Source organism: Salmo trutta, chromosome 1 (assembly GCF_901001165.1).
Source record: "Salmo trutta chromosome 1, fSalTru1.1, whole genome shotgun sequence".
Lineage (NCBI taxonomy): Eukaryota > Metazoa > Chordata > Actinopteri > Salmoniformes > Salmonidae > Salmo > Salmo trutta.
In genome coordinates this window covers 21,901,457-21,915,414 of record NC_042957.1, presented here as the reverse complement: position 1 = coordinate 21,915,414, position 13,958 = coordinate 21,901,457, and the positions used below count along the sequence as shown (strand labels likewise).

The window sequence follows — 13,958 nt, the reverse complement described above, 5'->3', positions numbered from 1 at the left end:
TGGATATAGATACTTTTGTACCTGTTTCCTCCAGCATCTTCACAAGATCCTTTACTGTTGTTCTGGGATTGATTTGCACTTTTAGCACCAAAGTACATTCATCTCTAGGAGACAGAACGCGTCTCCTTCCTGAGCGGTATGACAGCTGCATGGTCCCATGGTGTTTATACTTGCGTACTATTGTTTGTACAGATGAACGTGGTACCTTCATGCATTTGGAAATTGCTCCCAAGGATGAACCAGACTTGTGGAGGTCTACAATTTTTTTCTTCTGGGGTCTTGGCTGATTTCTTTTGATTTCCTATGATGTCAAGCAAAGAGGCATTGAGTTTGAAGGTAGGCCTTGAAATACATCCACAGGTACACCCCCAATTGACTCAAATGATGTCAATTAGCCTATCAGAAGCTTCTAAAGCCATGACATCATTTTCTGGAATTTTCCAAGCTGTTTAAAGTCACAGTCAACTTAGTGTATGTAAACTTCTGACCCACTGGAATTGTGACGCAGTGAATTATAAGTGAAATAATCTGTCTGTAAACAATTGTTGGAAATATTACTTGTGCCATGCACAAAAAAGATGTCCTAACCGACTTGCCAAAACTATAGTTTGTTAACAAGAAATTTGTGGAGTGGTTGAAAAACGAGTTTTAATGACTCCAACCTAAGAGTATGCAAGCTTCCGACTTCAACTGTATGTACAGTAGGTTTAGATGGTGGTGCAATGCATTTATCCCATTCTCCTTTTCCCTTTTTTTGTGAACAAATGTGAAATTCACACTCCAACCTGTAAAAGCCAGCAATATGCGACAAAGCGTCTTGTCTGCCTGAAAACTACACGAAAAAGAAGAAGAAGAAGAACGTGCCAGTGATGTGAACATAGGATGTATCCCATCTAGCCATGTCAAATTAACGTCAAAAGTTGATTTTAACCCTAACTATTTTTCTGACCTTAACCCAATTATCTCAAACTGCTACGTAAACTATCCTAACCTTCCGCGTAAATTCTCCTAACCTGTTCCGAAATATCAATTCTGACATAAACTGTATCCCTTCTAGCCAAAATTGAGTGATACTGACGTAAGACCCTAAAAGCAAAATGGCAGCCAGCAGTGGAAAATCTGTTCTGTTCGTGTGTCTGGGTAAGAAACGACCAAGAAAAAACCCACAGTCTCTGTGATTTCATGCACATAACGAGTCAATGGTGTGTCAAGGTGATAATACATTTAAAAAATTGCTATACACTTGGAACTGACTGCCGTGTGTACATGAATGGCAAGTGATGCTAACGGGTGCTATGCTATGCTAACTCCAGTAGTTACTTTGTAACTAGCTAGCTAAACCATTGAAAACGTTGGTACAATAGCTATTGCAACCGCAATTGTAGTTAGTTAGCTAGCTATCAATTTCTGTATCCAACTTGCAATACCAAAACCTTACATTAACTGCCATGACTTAATTTGGAATCTGTCCATTAGTTCATGCAGTTGGGCCACACAGTTCTTTCACATCTTCCTCTGAAAAACTAGTGACTACTCATCAAACTTGCCTAATATCCCTTGCTAATATATCACCAGATTCTCCTTATCTGAAATGCAAAGGCAATGAAAAGGTTGCCCAATGATTCTACCACGGCCTAAGACCTTTGGACAGTAGAGTCCAATGTAAAAGTATGTACGAAGATCTTGTGCCATAGCCAGGCAGGCTAAGGTGATGATGGGAATTCATTTTGTAGTCAACAGCCAGCTATCAAAAGTTTCAGATGTTTCCAATATGTTATATTGAACTGTTAATTGGAGATTTCATTTCAACGATGTTCCATTGTTCAGATTGCATAATGTAAAACATTGCCCTGTAATACCACAATTCAAACACTGTAGTTGACTCACTTGGGTCTCAACAAGTTCAGTTATTATTTTTCATTCAGAAATATAGGGTAGATATTAGCCAAGACTCCAAGGGATATTGTGAGATAATCAGTTTTTGCTGATGCAAGTGTAGCAGATGGGTATCTCCACTAGCGCTGCCAAATAGCTAACTTTTCTGTGGCTCGACTGTGTAAGACCCTTCAGGAGGGCGGTCATATGTGTTTGCGAGGCAGAGGCCCCAAGTTCGAGCCTCGGTATGAGCTGAGTTAGGAGGAAGTGGTACTGGTGAAGCAAGCAGTGTGACCTAATTTAGCCAAGCACTCTAATGATAGTCAGCTTATTATGTCTTTTTTTTTTAACAGGGAACATTTGCAGGTCCCCCATCGCCGAAGCCGTCTTCAGGAAAATGGCGACAGATGCTGGTGTTGTTGACAAGGTAAAGGCTTAAATGTATATGTGTGGGTAGATCTTCACAGGAACATATTGACAGCTCTGTTACATAGAAGTACTGCGTTGAAGTAATGCAAATATTTGATAACTTCTTTTGTGAAGACTTTGCTCCACATATGTTGTGCGTTTGTTGAGCTACTGTACTCTTTTGATTGATAAAGATTTGTTCCCCTACTGCATCATATTCCAAACTGTTTAAAACATTTTTTTCATATATATATATATATATAAATAAATAAATAAATAAATAAATAAATAAAACCGTTATTTAACTAGGCAAGTCAGTTAAGAACAAATTCTTATTTACAATGACGGCCAACCAAAAGGCAAAAGGCCTCCTGCAGGGACGGGGGCTGGGATTAAAAAAATAAATACAATATAGGACAAAATACACATCACAACAAGAAAGACACAACATTACATAAAGAGAGACCTAAGACAACAACATAACAGCAAAACATGACAACAGCATGGTAGCAACACAACATGGCAACAACATGGTTGTAGCAGAAAAACATGGTACAAACATTTTTGGGCAAAGTCAACAGAACAAAGGTCAAGAAGGTAGAGACAACAATAAATCACGCAAAGCAGCCGTAACCGTGTCCATGATTGAGTCTTTGAATGAAGCGATTGAGATAAAAGTGTCCAGTTTGAGTGTTTGTTGCAGCTCGTTCCAGTCGCTAGCTGCAGCGAACTGAAAAGAGGAGTGCGACCCAGGGATGTGTGTGCTTTGGGGAGCTTTAACAGAATGTGACTGGCAGAACGGGTGTTGTATGTGGAGGATGAGGGCTGCAGTAGATATCTCAGATAGGGGGGAGTGAGACCATTCACATCTACTGATGACCGCCTTTCCCAGGGAGGAGTTTAGCAGAATTCCAGAAAATGTACCAGGTTTTTCAGAAATCCCATTTTGAGGCTGCTTATTCTCTTCTGTTTAAGGAATCCTCCTACTGGTATTTCTGAAAAATGTTCCTAAAGTTCCCGTTTTTTTTTCTCAGAAATACCAGTTGGAGAATTCCGGAAGGTAATAAGCAGGGAGGGAATTCTCAAAATGGGATTTCTGAAAAACCTGGGATATTTGGGAAAGGTTCAGGAAAAATTCTTATTTACAATGACGGCCTACCAAAAGGCCTCCAGCGGGGACGGGGGCTGGGATTCAAAATAAAAATGAATTAAATACAAATATAGGGCAAAACACACATCACAACAAGAGAGACAACACTACATAAACAAGAGACCTAAGACAACAACACAGCATGGCAGTAACACAACATGACAACAAAATGGCAGCAACACAACATGGTTGCAGCACAAAACGGTACAGACATTATTGGACACAGACAACAGCACAAAGGGCAAGAAGGTAGAGACAATACATCACGCGAAGCAGCCACAACTGTCAATTAGTGTCCATGATTGAGTCTTTGAATGAAGAGATTGAGATAAAACTGTCCAGTTTGAGTGTTTGTTGCAGCTTGTTCCAGTCGCTAGCTGCAGTGAGCTGAAAAGAGGAGCGACTCAGGGATGTATGTGCTTTGGGGACCTTTAACAGAATGTGACTGGCAGAACGGGTGTTGTATGTGGAGGATGAGGGCTGCAGTAGATATCTCCGATTGGGGGGTGTGAGGCCTAAGAGGGTTTTGCAAATCAGCATCAACCCGTGGGTCTTGCGACGGGTATACGGAGATGACCAGCTCTGCAGTCTTCTGCTTCTAGAGATGGAGATGCATTTTTAACAGTATAGGCTAAGGAAACAAACAAATTAGACTGAACTCTATCAACCTATTATTAGATTGCTCTAATGTGCTGCATGTGCTGAGTCATTGTGTGCATATGAATACATTTTGCTTTGTTGTTGCTGTTCTCCTGCTCTGCATAGTGGAGGATAGACAGTGCTGCCACCTCCACCTATGAGATAGGCAACCCTCCAGACCACCGTGGTCAAGCCTGCATGAAGAAACACGGGGTGCCCATGAGGCATGTAGCCAGGCAGGTACGACCAACCCCTTTATCCTTCCTATTAGCTAGCTAGCTCCTGTGTTCTCTGTTGTTGCAGTGGGTCATAGACAGTGGTGCCACGACTGACTGGAATACAGGCAGCTCCCCGGACGCCCGTGGTCTGGCCTGCCTGAGGACACATGGCATTGAAACAAAACACAGGGCCCGACAGGTATATGATACATCAGTCACCCTGGGGTCCTTTGGAGACTATACAAATGTGTGTGGCATGGATAGTGTGTGTGTGTGTGGGGGAGAGTGTGTGTGAGTTGGATGTATTAGGCTAAATCCCATGAATAAACACTCGAGCACAATGACTTTCCTAACAGTACTAACTTTTATTGCCAATGCTTAGTATTGCATCCTTATAGACGCTGTTAAATCACACCAAGATGTTATGAAGTCTGGTATCTAGGCTCTCCAAATCTACTCAGTGTATTGAAAGAGACAAGCTTGGGGTTCATTCCATTTTAATTCCAGTCAATTTAGGAAGTACACTGAAATTCCAATTCTTGTCAACCCTTTTCATTTTGGAAAATGTGTAAATTGGTTTACTTTTTTAATTGACTGGAATTTAAATGGATTTCACCCCAACCATATTTGCCAACTGTGTTAGTGGGCCTCATGTTTTGCTGGTCTTTTTCTCCAAAGTTTTTCCAGCTCTCCCTGTCTCTCCTGCCAGCTCTCTGGTGTCCTCCCTGACCCAGTGCTGGGAAGGGGAGCTGCCGTCATGTTGGTTTGTCTCATAACGGACAGAGGCCAACCCCGTTCTAATCTCCACAAATTAGGGATGGGAGCTCAACGCTGCCCTGGCTCTGAGCCACCCATGTCTCCACGCAATGAACTTTGATAAGCTCTGAGTTTCTCTCTCTGTTCCCCCCGTTCCCTGCTAATTTCAGTCAACTTTAACTAAATGTTTCTTGCCTCTAATGTAATGTCTCGGCTTGCCTCAGAAAATATTGTTTGGAGACAGAGGGTGCTCTGTTCAATCAAAAACGGGAGTTTTGTTTGTTTTATTGAGAGACAACGGCAAGGGGATAGAAGGGGGACTATTCATTTTTTTTTTATTGAGTTAATGAATCCATAAATGCATCTTCACAGAGAAAGATTAAGTTATTTTAGTCTTAACACTGGAAATATCAGATAATTGATTGGAGGGGGCCCTGCAAGGGGTTTGAAGCGATATGATTTTTTGCCCTGAATGCAAATTGTCAGAATCAAGCATAATTTTTTCGGTCTGGGTATCATCCCAATTCCCATCACCACATTTGACTTACTGTAGCTTTAGACTGAGCTCTTGTTAGCGGATAGTTCCCTGCTCCACTCACTGCACACCAAGAGTCATACAATAACTCAACAACTCCACACGGTTTCTGAACTTTTTATCTGTCTGACCTCAGACCGGGTCCTCGTTCTCCCTTATTTTTCCTTATATCTCTCCCCTCCTACCCGTTCCTCATATAACAGCCTCCCTGACTGTCAGTCAAAAATTCCAGAAATCCAACCAGGCTCTATCGCTGCATTGTGGAGGGGGTTCACATGAGGATTTTGGCCAGAGATTATTGCAAAGGGAGAAGACAAATATTGTGTGTGTGTGTTTGCGCTGTAAAGCCCAAGCGGGGAACTACAGAGTTGAAATAGTAGTGGATGGAATTTGACATTTTGCCAACTTAACTTTGATTTTGCAAGGGTTTTTGGATCAATACAAATACTACATACACAACACCTAGTTATTATATACTCTTGTTATACAAATCTGGAATGGTCAAGTTTTGGCTAGCTTACATGTAAATTGCTCTTTCTCTCTTTCTCTCTGTCTTTACTCCCTCTACTTCTTTCTCTTCACTCTTTTAACCTCTCCATTCCCAAGTCCCACCCTAGAAACCCTTTCAACCCATAATTGAAGCATGGCCTCACTCTCTCCTGAGTCATGGCTGCTGAGTAAGTGTTGCACAACAAGATTCACATACAGTGCATTCAGAAAGTATTCAGATCCCTTGATTTTTTTCCACATTTTGTTACGTTCAGCCTTATTCTAAAATGGATTAAATTAGTTTTTTCTTCTTCTCATCAATCCACATACACTACCCCATAATGACAACGCAAAAACAGGTTTTCAGAAATTTGTGAAAATGCATTACAAATATAAAAACATATTTCATTTACATAAGTATTCAGACCCTTTACTCAGTACTTTGTTGAAGCACGTTTAGCAGCGATTACAGACCCAAGTGTTCTTGGTTATGATGCTACAAGCTTGGCACACCTGTATTTGTGAGGTTTCTCCCATTCTTCTCTGCAGATCCTCTCAAGCTCTGTCAGGTTGGATGGGGAGCGTCGTTGCACAGCTATTTTCAGGTCTCTCCAGAATGTTAGATCGGGTTGAAGTCCGGGCTCTGGCTGGGCCACTCAAGGACATTCAGAGACTTGTCCCGAAGCCACTCCTGCATTATCTTGGTTGTGTGCTTAGGTTCGTTGTCCTGTTGGAAGGCGAACCTTCGCCTTCGGTTCTGAGCGCTCTGGAGCATGTTTTCATCAAGGATCTCTCTGTACTTTGCTCCGTTCATCTTTCCCTCGATCCTGACTAGTCTCACAATCCCTGCCGCTGAAAAACATCCCCACAGCATGATGCTGCCACCACCATGCTTCACCGTAGGGATGATGCCAAAACAGGATGCACCTGAGCTCAATTTCAAGTCTCATAGCAAAGGGTCTGAATACTTATGTAAATAAGGTATTTCTGTTTTATATTTTTTTATAAATTTGCAAAAATTTTAAAACCGGTTTACGCTTTGTCATTATGGGGTATTTAGTGTAGATTGAGCAAAAGTATTAATTTAATCAATTTGAGAATAAGGCTGTAACGTAACAAAATGTGGAAAAAGTTAAAGGGTCTGAATACTTTCCGAATGCTCTGTACTTGAAGATGTACTGCTTTGATCCCTTTCATAACCCTGAACATGGAGGGACCCAGACACTGCTCCTCTCCATCTCGCTCTCCCTCTCCTTTCTCCTTCCTCTTCTCTCTCTGAGTTCTCTGGAACCTCTCAATTTGACTCAACGAGAACCAGGGAGAGGTCTTTACCACTGTAATGGAACATATATACCAGGCAGAAGTTATATAGGGCCTAGTGCCTGACAGTTAAACTTTATAGAGAATGCACAGCATCCAGTCTTGTGTTGTCAACACACACCAGTACCAATGTTAACATTTTGTCTTATGTGTTTTTTTTCTTCTAGGTGACAAAGGAGGATTTTATGTCATTTGACTACATTCTGTGCATGGATGAGAGCAATTTGAGGTATATGCATCTTAACCCTATGTTCGTGTGTGAGTGCATGTGTGTGTGTGTGTGTGTGTGTCCATGCGTATATATGTGTGTGTGTGTGTGTGCTCGGTCTGCTTCCTTTGTTCAAGAGGGGGGTGAACACAATTTGCAACATCTGCACAGATACTCTGACTCACAGAACAGTGTTCTGTGCCATGACATCACAAGTGTATTCTATTCCGGGCTGCCATTCAAAATGATTTATTGGAGTAAAAATACAAATGTTTAAGTAAGTAACATCCTTGGGGTTTACTTGTTCTATGACCCTATGGCACTTACCCGAACATGATTACCGGGGTCACAAACTAAGTCAGAGAAGAGCTTATGCGGAGTGTAGAAATGACCCGGGATATTGAGATATACAGAACAGACCGAGCAATAAAAGTACAATAGGAACGAGGTAATTGTCAGATCCAACTTTATATCAGGAACTTGGTGATGGCTGTTGTCCATTCAAAATGCCATTATCTGTATTTTAAAGTTAGGCTTTCCCTGGTAGGGGGACGCCTTAGCGATTGTAGAGAAGTATACTGTGTACACACACGCAGATGTGACATACAGGCAGACATGTACACCTCAAGGTCTATGTAAAGTGTAGGGGTAAAGTCTGTCTAACAAGTGAGTGTCCCTAAGCTGTTTGCATGTGAAGCCTGGGCAGGGGGAGGGATATTTCTTGCTACTTTGAACATTCAGGGATCATTTAGAGATCACATGCCTAAGGCAGTGCAGTCTGTAAGCAGCTTACTGAGGTCTTTGGATGCCTCGTCTTTTCTGTTTGGGGGCGACTTTTCCCTTTTCTTCCTCCATTCTGTTTCTCTCTGGTTGGCTAGCGAGAGAAAGGGATTAACCTTAACTCCCCGCCAATTATTACCAATGACCTAATTAATCATCACCAGTTAGTTTTTACATGTTTTATGTTGGATTATAGTGCTTTACTTACATTTCAGTTTAGTCAGTGGGAACCAGGAGCTTTCAGCTCCGCTGCATTCTACATTTACAATGCAGTGCTATACAACTCACCTTAAACCCCCCCCCCATGAAAGCGTCAGGGGGCCGCTGCTCTACCACAGGGTTAGGCACGGGAGGTGGCAGTGGGGCGGTAGTTCCCTGTTTTGAGTCCCATTCCTAGTATTGGAAGCTTCCCAGCTTGGCCCCATATCCTCACTGTGGGGGAATCAGTCCCCTCGGTCCAAGCAGTATGGCTGGCCATCTCATTTGAGCCATTACACTAGTTCCAATGGGAAGGACCTGGCAACCGCTTCCTTTTAGTGCCTGGGTTAGTAATGGTTTTTTTAATATCCATCCGCTGCATTTCTAAACCCCTGTGGTCTGGTTTACAGCCAGGCATGGTGCATGGATCCTTTCTAGCTGCTTTTATTACTGTCTGAGTGTATTGTTGTATTTATAAGCCCAATTACCCAAGCATCAAAATAAAAGAAACCAGTTGGGTCAATAAAAGACTCATCTCCACAGTTGGATTGTGAGGACTTGTTTGAAGAAGTTGTGTAGCCTTTAAGTAACTGTTCTAGTAACTGTCAAAATGATTTAGTCACAAATACATTCTCATCTATTGATATTTGGTTTCAGAGTTCGACTTGTTGCACACTGATAGCGTATACCACAGTAAGCCATTTAGAAGACTTGGAATAGAATAGATGTATTCTCTGTGATAGGCTCTTGCGTGTCACAGAAACGCCAAACCCAACAAAATGGGTGTCTAAGACTTATTAAACCTTTTTTTATTTGGTTCCATTTGTTATGGACAGATGGCCATTTATACCACAATAAAAGTTGTTCTATCAAATGGGTGGTTACATTTGTAAAAGTCTGTCAGATATTTGGTCCAAAATAGCACTGGTGGTATTTTGATTTTAGTATTGTCACAGGAACAAATCCTAACAGTCTCTGACTTTTCTCTCTCTTTACAGTGACCTGAAAAAGAAGGCAAACTCTGTGAAAAACAGCAAAGCCAAGATTGAGCTGCTGGGCTCGTACGACCCAGAGAAACAACTGATCATCAAAGACCCATACTACGTAAGTCTACTGCACTGACAGTGTTTTCCTGCCAGTACTCAGGGGCCCTATCACAACTGGGTTACTAGGTTTAGACAAAAAAAACTGATTCTGCTGCTCGCCTTGTGAGTAAAAAAGAAACATGACTGCATATGGCTTAACCCACCAACATTATTCTAAAGTACTGTAGGCTACATGAATCCATACACTTACAGCGAGATAAGGTAACACATTCAGTAGAACAATGTCCTGTTCTCTACAGGGTAAGTTTCCATGTTAACTCCCATAATTCAGAGAGTCCTTGTGTCCTCACACCAGCACTATCTATGCCTAAGCCTCACTCTGGGCTCCCGAGTGGCGCAGCGCTCTAAGGCACTGCATCTCAGTACAAGAGGCGTCACAGTCCCTGGTTCAAATCCAGGCTGTATCACATCCGGCCTTGATTGGGAGTCCCATAGGGCGGTGCACAATTGGCCCAGCGCCGTCCGGGATTGGCCGGGGTAGGCCGTCATTGTAAATAAGAATTTGTTTTTAACTAACTTGCCTAGTAAAATGTTTTATTTTTTTAAATCATCCCCAGTTAAAACCACTGTATGGAACAATTGGTTTCTGATGGGAAACCAGTAGCAAGATCTTGTCTTCCTCTCATGTCCTCAGATACGATATTATTACGATACCATATTATCACGATACCTTGGTGCCGATATGATATATATTGTGATTTTCACAATTCTATATGTATTGTGATTCGATAATTCGATTTTATTGCAATTTGATCTTCCAAACATTATTGCTCACCATATGTCTGCTGCAGAGGGACAAGAGAGCCATGAGAAAGTTTTGATCAGTTATGGAAATAAAACTGTTAAAAACAAATTGTCTCCCTACTTAAAAAGATGGAGAACAGGCTATGAAGGAAAAATACTGGAGTTTTGGTGCAGTTACAGCCAACTAGCGCAAAAATAATATTGCAAAATTGTCAAAATGATACGATCTATCGTCAAAAATAATATCCTGATATGTACAGTACCAGTCACAAGTTTGGACACCTACTCATTCAAGGGTTTTTCTTTATTTTGACTATTTTCTACATTGTAGAATAATGGTGAAGACATCAAAACTATGAAATGACACATGGAAACAGCATTCTGCAGCGATACGCCATCCCATCTGGTTTGCGCTTAGTGGGACTATCATCTGTTTTTCAACAGAACAATGAGACAAGAAAAACCCTGGAATGAGTAGGTATGTCCAAACTTTTGACTGGTACTGTAACTATCGATTTTTGTCCCCCATCACTAATGTCCTGTGTCCTCAAGTCTCTCTGCAGCACCTCCTTTACCATCTCACAACATGTTTAATGGCTTTGTTAACTTTTCCCAGCTTTAAATGCTTCCTATGCATTCGTAAGTCCTGCCAAATGGCATCGGAAGTGGAGGCCGGTTTGTTTGTGCAGAGTAAATAGAATTTTACATGGATGTGATGAGCGAGGTAGGGAGGGGGGGTGACTGATACTGGGGGAGCGAGGTAGGGAGGGGGGGTGACTGATACTGGGGGAGCGAGGTAGGGAAGGGGGGTGACTGTTGTTGGTCTACTACGGTCTCTGTTGTTGGTCTACTACGGTCTCTGTTGTTGGTCTACTACGGTCTCTGTTGTTGGTCTACTACGGTCTCTGTTGTTGGTTGCGGAGGAAGATAATTAGAAAAAAGGAGGGAAATGTTTCAGCAATGTGAATGCAGGCAAACTGCATGTTTGGTTTGATGAGGAATGCTATATAAATCATATCCTCTGTCCTATATTCTTGTTAAAATAATAAATGAATGAATTTGTTGTGTGGTCTTGACTAGGGACATGCATGTTGCGGGTAGACCTCTGATCGCATAATGTCATGTGTGGGTAATTGAGATTTTTCTATTAGGGTTTCAGGAAAAATCCCTTTTGATTGAATAAAGTATTAATGTTGCGACGGTTGTGGTTGACCAAAATAAAGTGTCTGTGTGCACTCTGGTTCAATCATCTGTGTCCCTCTTCGTGGCTGTCTGTCCCTGTGTGTTAAAATCCCAGTGCTGTCAAAAATGTGATTTTCCTATGCTTTATATATATTTCCACAGTGAGGTTGTAAAAATATTGTGATAATGATAATACCCTTTTAGTGTAAGAGCTGTTTGAAAAAAAAGAAAACGCCTGTTTTGGTGGGATGGAGTTTTGGCTTCACCAGGCAGTAAATTAGTTAATAGACCAATAAGAGTTCTAAATCTCTTTGCCAATAACAGCTAATTTTCCATTTTACCCTCCCCACTTAGACCACTACAACAGTCCTAGCAAAATTCTTGCTTGAGAAATTACTCTTTACTAAGAACCTATTTTTGTTTCTTTTTGATCATTTCAATTAAAAACAGTCACAGTAAGGTATCTAATTGTTACCCAGAAATGATTTGATATTGAGATAAAAATGTCTGCATTGGACCTTTAACACCAGCTGTGAGTGTGTGGTAGCCAGAGGGAGCTTAGCCTTAAACATGGTTTCAGAGAAGCGTAAATAAATATTTTGGCGTGTTGACAGCGCTGGGCTGTGGTCCGTCATCCATCGCCACAACGCATGGCAGAGAAGCACAGTAAAGGACGAGAGCCAGACGGCTCAGTTGTTTTGATAAATTGAGACATGAGTTTCTCAGTCCAACCTTAGAGCCGATGACAAGCTCTGAGGAGGGCGTAGCTGAATGGGGTTCCAAAGACTTAGTTTGGAGCCTTTTTGTTTGGATCAGAGACTGGGTTTGAAGGGGGTGGAGGAACTGGGTGGGTGTTTTAAGAGTCTTCAGGTGTGGTTGGCTGTTCTCCTGCCAGCGAAGGAGTATATTAAAAGGCGAAATGGCAAATGTGTCCAAGTACATTTTGTACAGGGACTCATTTCTGAAGGTTTCTGCTTTTGATTTTAGTTCCAGTATGGTATAAAACGAGCAGTCCGTTATAAAAAACAATAACATTTTTCTGACGGTTTTTACCTTTTACAATGGCCTGAACAAGTAAAAAACACTTTAAAACGTATTACAAAACGGCATGTGCACTCCTAGACCATTTCTGAGGAAAGAAAATATCTTTCATTTTTGGATGAACTTTTTAAAATTAGGGTTACATGCCGCTGTCATGCATAGACTGAGTTATCGGGCATCTTCCCTGGTTGTTACAGATATTATTGTTTATGAATATGAGATCATCGCTTTAAGAGTCCCCAGCCGGCCTCTTCACCAATGCATGTGGACAGATATTACATCTATAGTTTTTTTTTTTTTTTATTGCTTCTCTCTGTTTTGTATATTTTTCTGGAAAGAGTCTCTTCTTGATGTTTTAACATTACTATTCACACAGTGTAAATTTCAGTTTTAAATGAGTTTGCCACTCAACACGAGAGAGAGAAGTTAAGAGGAATGTGCTTTCTAAGGTTTCTAAAGGCAAAAGCTGAACATTTCAAAGGATAAGACATGCCCTTTTGGCACTTTGGATTGGTGTCACAGGTCTCTGAAAGGTGTAACGTTATTAATGGTGGGCCTGGAAAGTTGTCTTGGGCTGTTTTCTTCTCTATTATTGGCTAATTTAATCACGAGCAGCCAATTGGCCAGAATTGTGTGAGTTTTGGGGGGGGGGGAAACGTCACTGAAGAAACCCCCTATCCAATTTCAGCTGTATATTCTACTGGGTTGGGAAATGATTGAGCTCGTAACTAGAGGCTTTCTGATTCCGATTTGGAGAATGATGAACTGCTTCATTGCTCAAGGAAAAGGCTCTTTCCTGCAGTTTTATTTTGATGCCTTATAAAAACAATATTGATGAACACATCAAATTTTATTTTATAGCTTTCTGAAAAGCAAAAATGTATAACTTTTATTCATACAATATTTTGGGGCAAAATTCATTGATTTCCCTTTTTTTCTGTTTTTTATAGGGGCATGAGGAAGACTTTGAAAATGTGTACGAACAATGTGTGAGATGCTGCAAAGTGTTTTTGGAAAACAACTCGTAACCAGACCCAAGATCTGACCGGTGAACATCCACCCAAATACTAGACTGATAGTAAAGAAACGATCCTCCCTTATCGGCCATAGTTGTGCAGTTACAATACACATCTGCCAGGTCACACCAACAGTAGTTCCCATCAATATGGTGTAGCAATCAGTTGATTGTCACATAATCTACAATATGTCGTTAAAATGAACGGTTTACTGTGTCCTAAATAAAATGCTTTTTTGGAGGAATTTGCAGATTGTCTGGTCTCTTCAAATAAACAATACATACTCAACAGAA

The 13,958-nt window shown here is 41.2% G+C and overlaps 1 protein-coding gene across 2 annotated transcripts; it reads left to right on the top strand.

The window, feature by feature from the left end:
- The first annotated feature begins 1,056 nt into the window (after positions 1-1,056).
- On the top strand, positions 1,057-13,958 carry acp1 (acid phosphatase 1). Of its 2 annotated transcripts, none has more exons than XM_029745307.1 (6): positions 1,057-1,140; positions 2,229-2,302; positions 4,376-4,489; positions 7,558-7,619; positions 9,575-9,680; positions 13,600-13,958. In XM_029745307.1, the coding sequence occupies exons 1-6, from the start codon at positions 1,098-1,100 to the stop codon at positions 13,675-13,677; spliced, it is 477 nt and encodes a 158-aa protein (XP_029601167.1). In that variant the 5' UTR covers positions 1,057-1,097; the 3' UTR covers positions 13,678-13,958. The 2 variants fall into 2 exon arrangements, with proteins under 2 accessions (XP_029601167.1, XP_029601093.1); XM_029745233.1 differs by lacking the exon at positions 4,376-4,489 and adding an exon at positions 4,199-4,312.

What these genes read in the sequence shown, in the direction of transcription:
- acp1 (XM_029745307.1), top strand. Translation starts at nt 1,098, where the DNA reads ATGGCAGCCAGCAGTGGAAAATCTGTTCTGTTCGTGTGTCTGG. An exon ending in TGTTCTGTTCGTGTGTCTGG is followed by an intron (nt 1,141 to 2,228) that starts GTAAGAAACGAC and finishes TTTTTTTAACAG; the next exon opens with GGAACATTTGCAGGTCCCCC. An exon ending in ATGCTGGTGTTGTTGACAAG is followed by an intron (nt 2,303 to 4,375) that starts GTAAAGGCTTAA and finishes CTGTTGTTGCAG; the next exon opens with TGGGTCATAGACAGTGGTGC.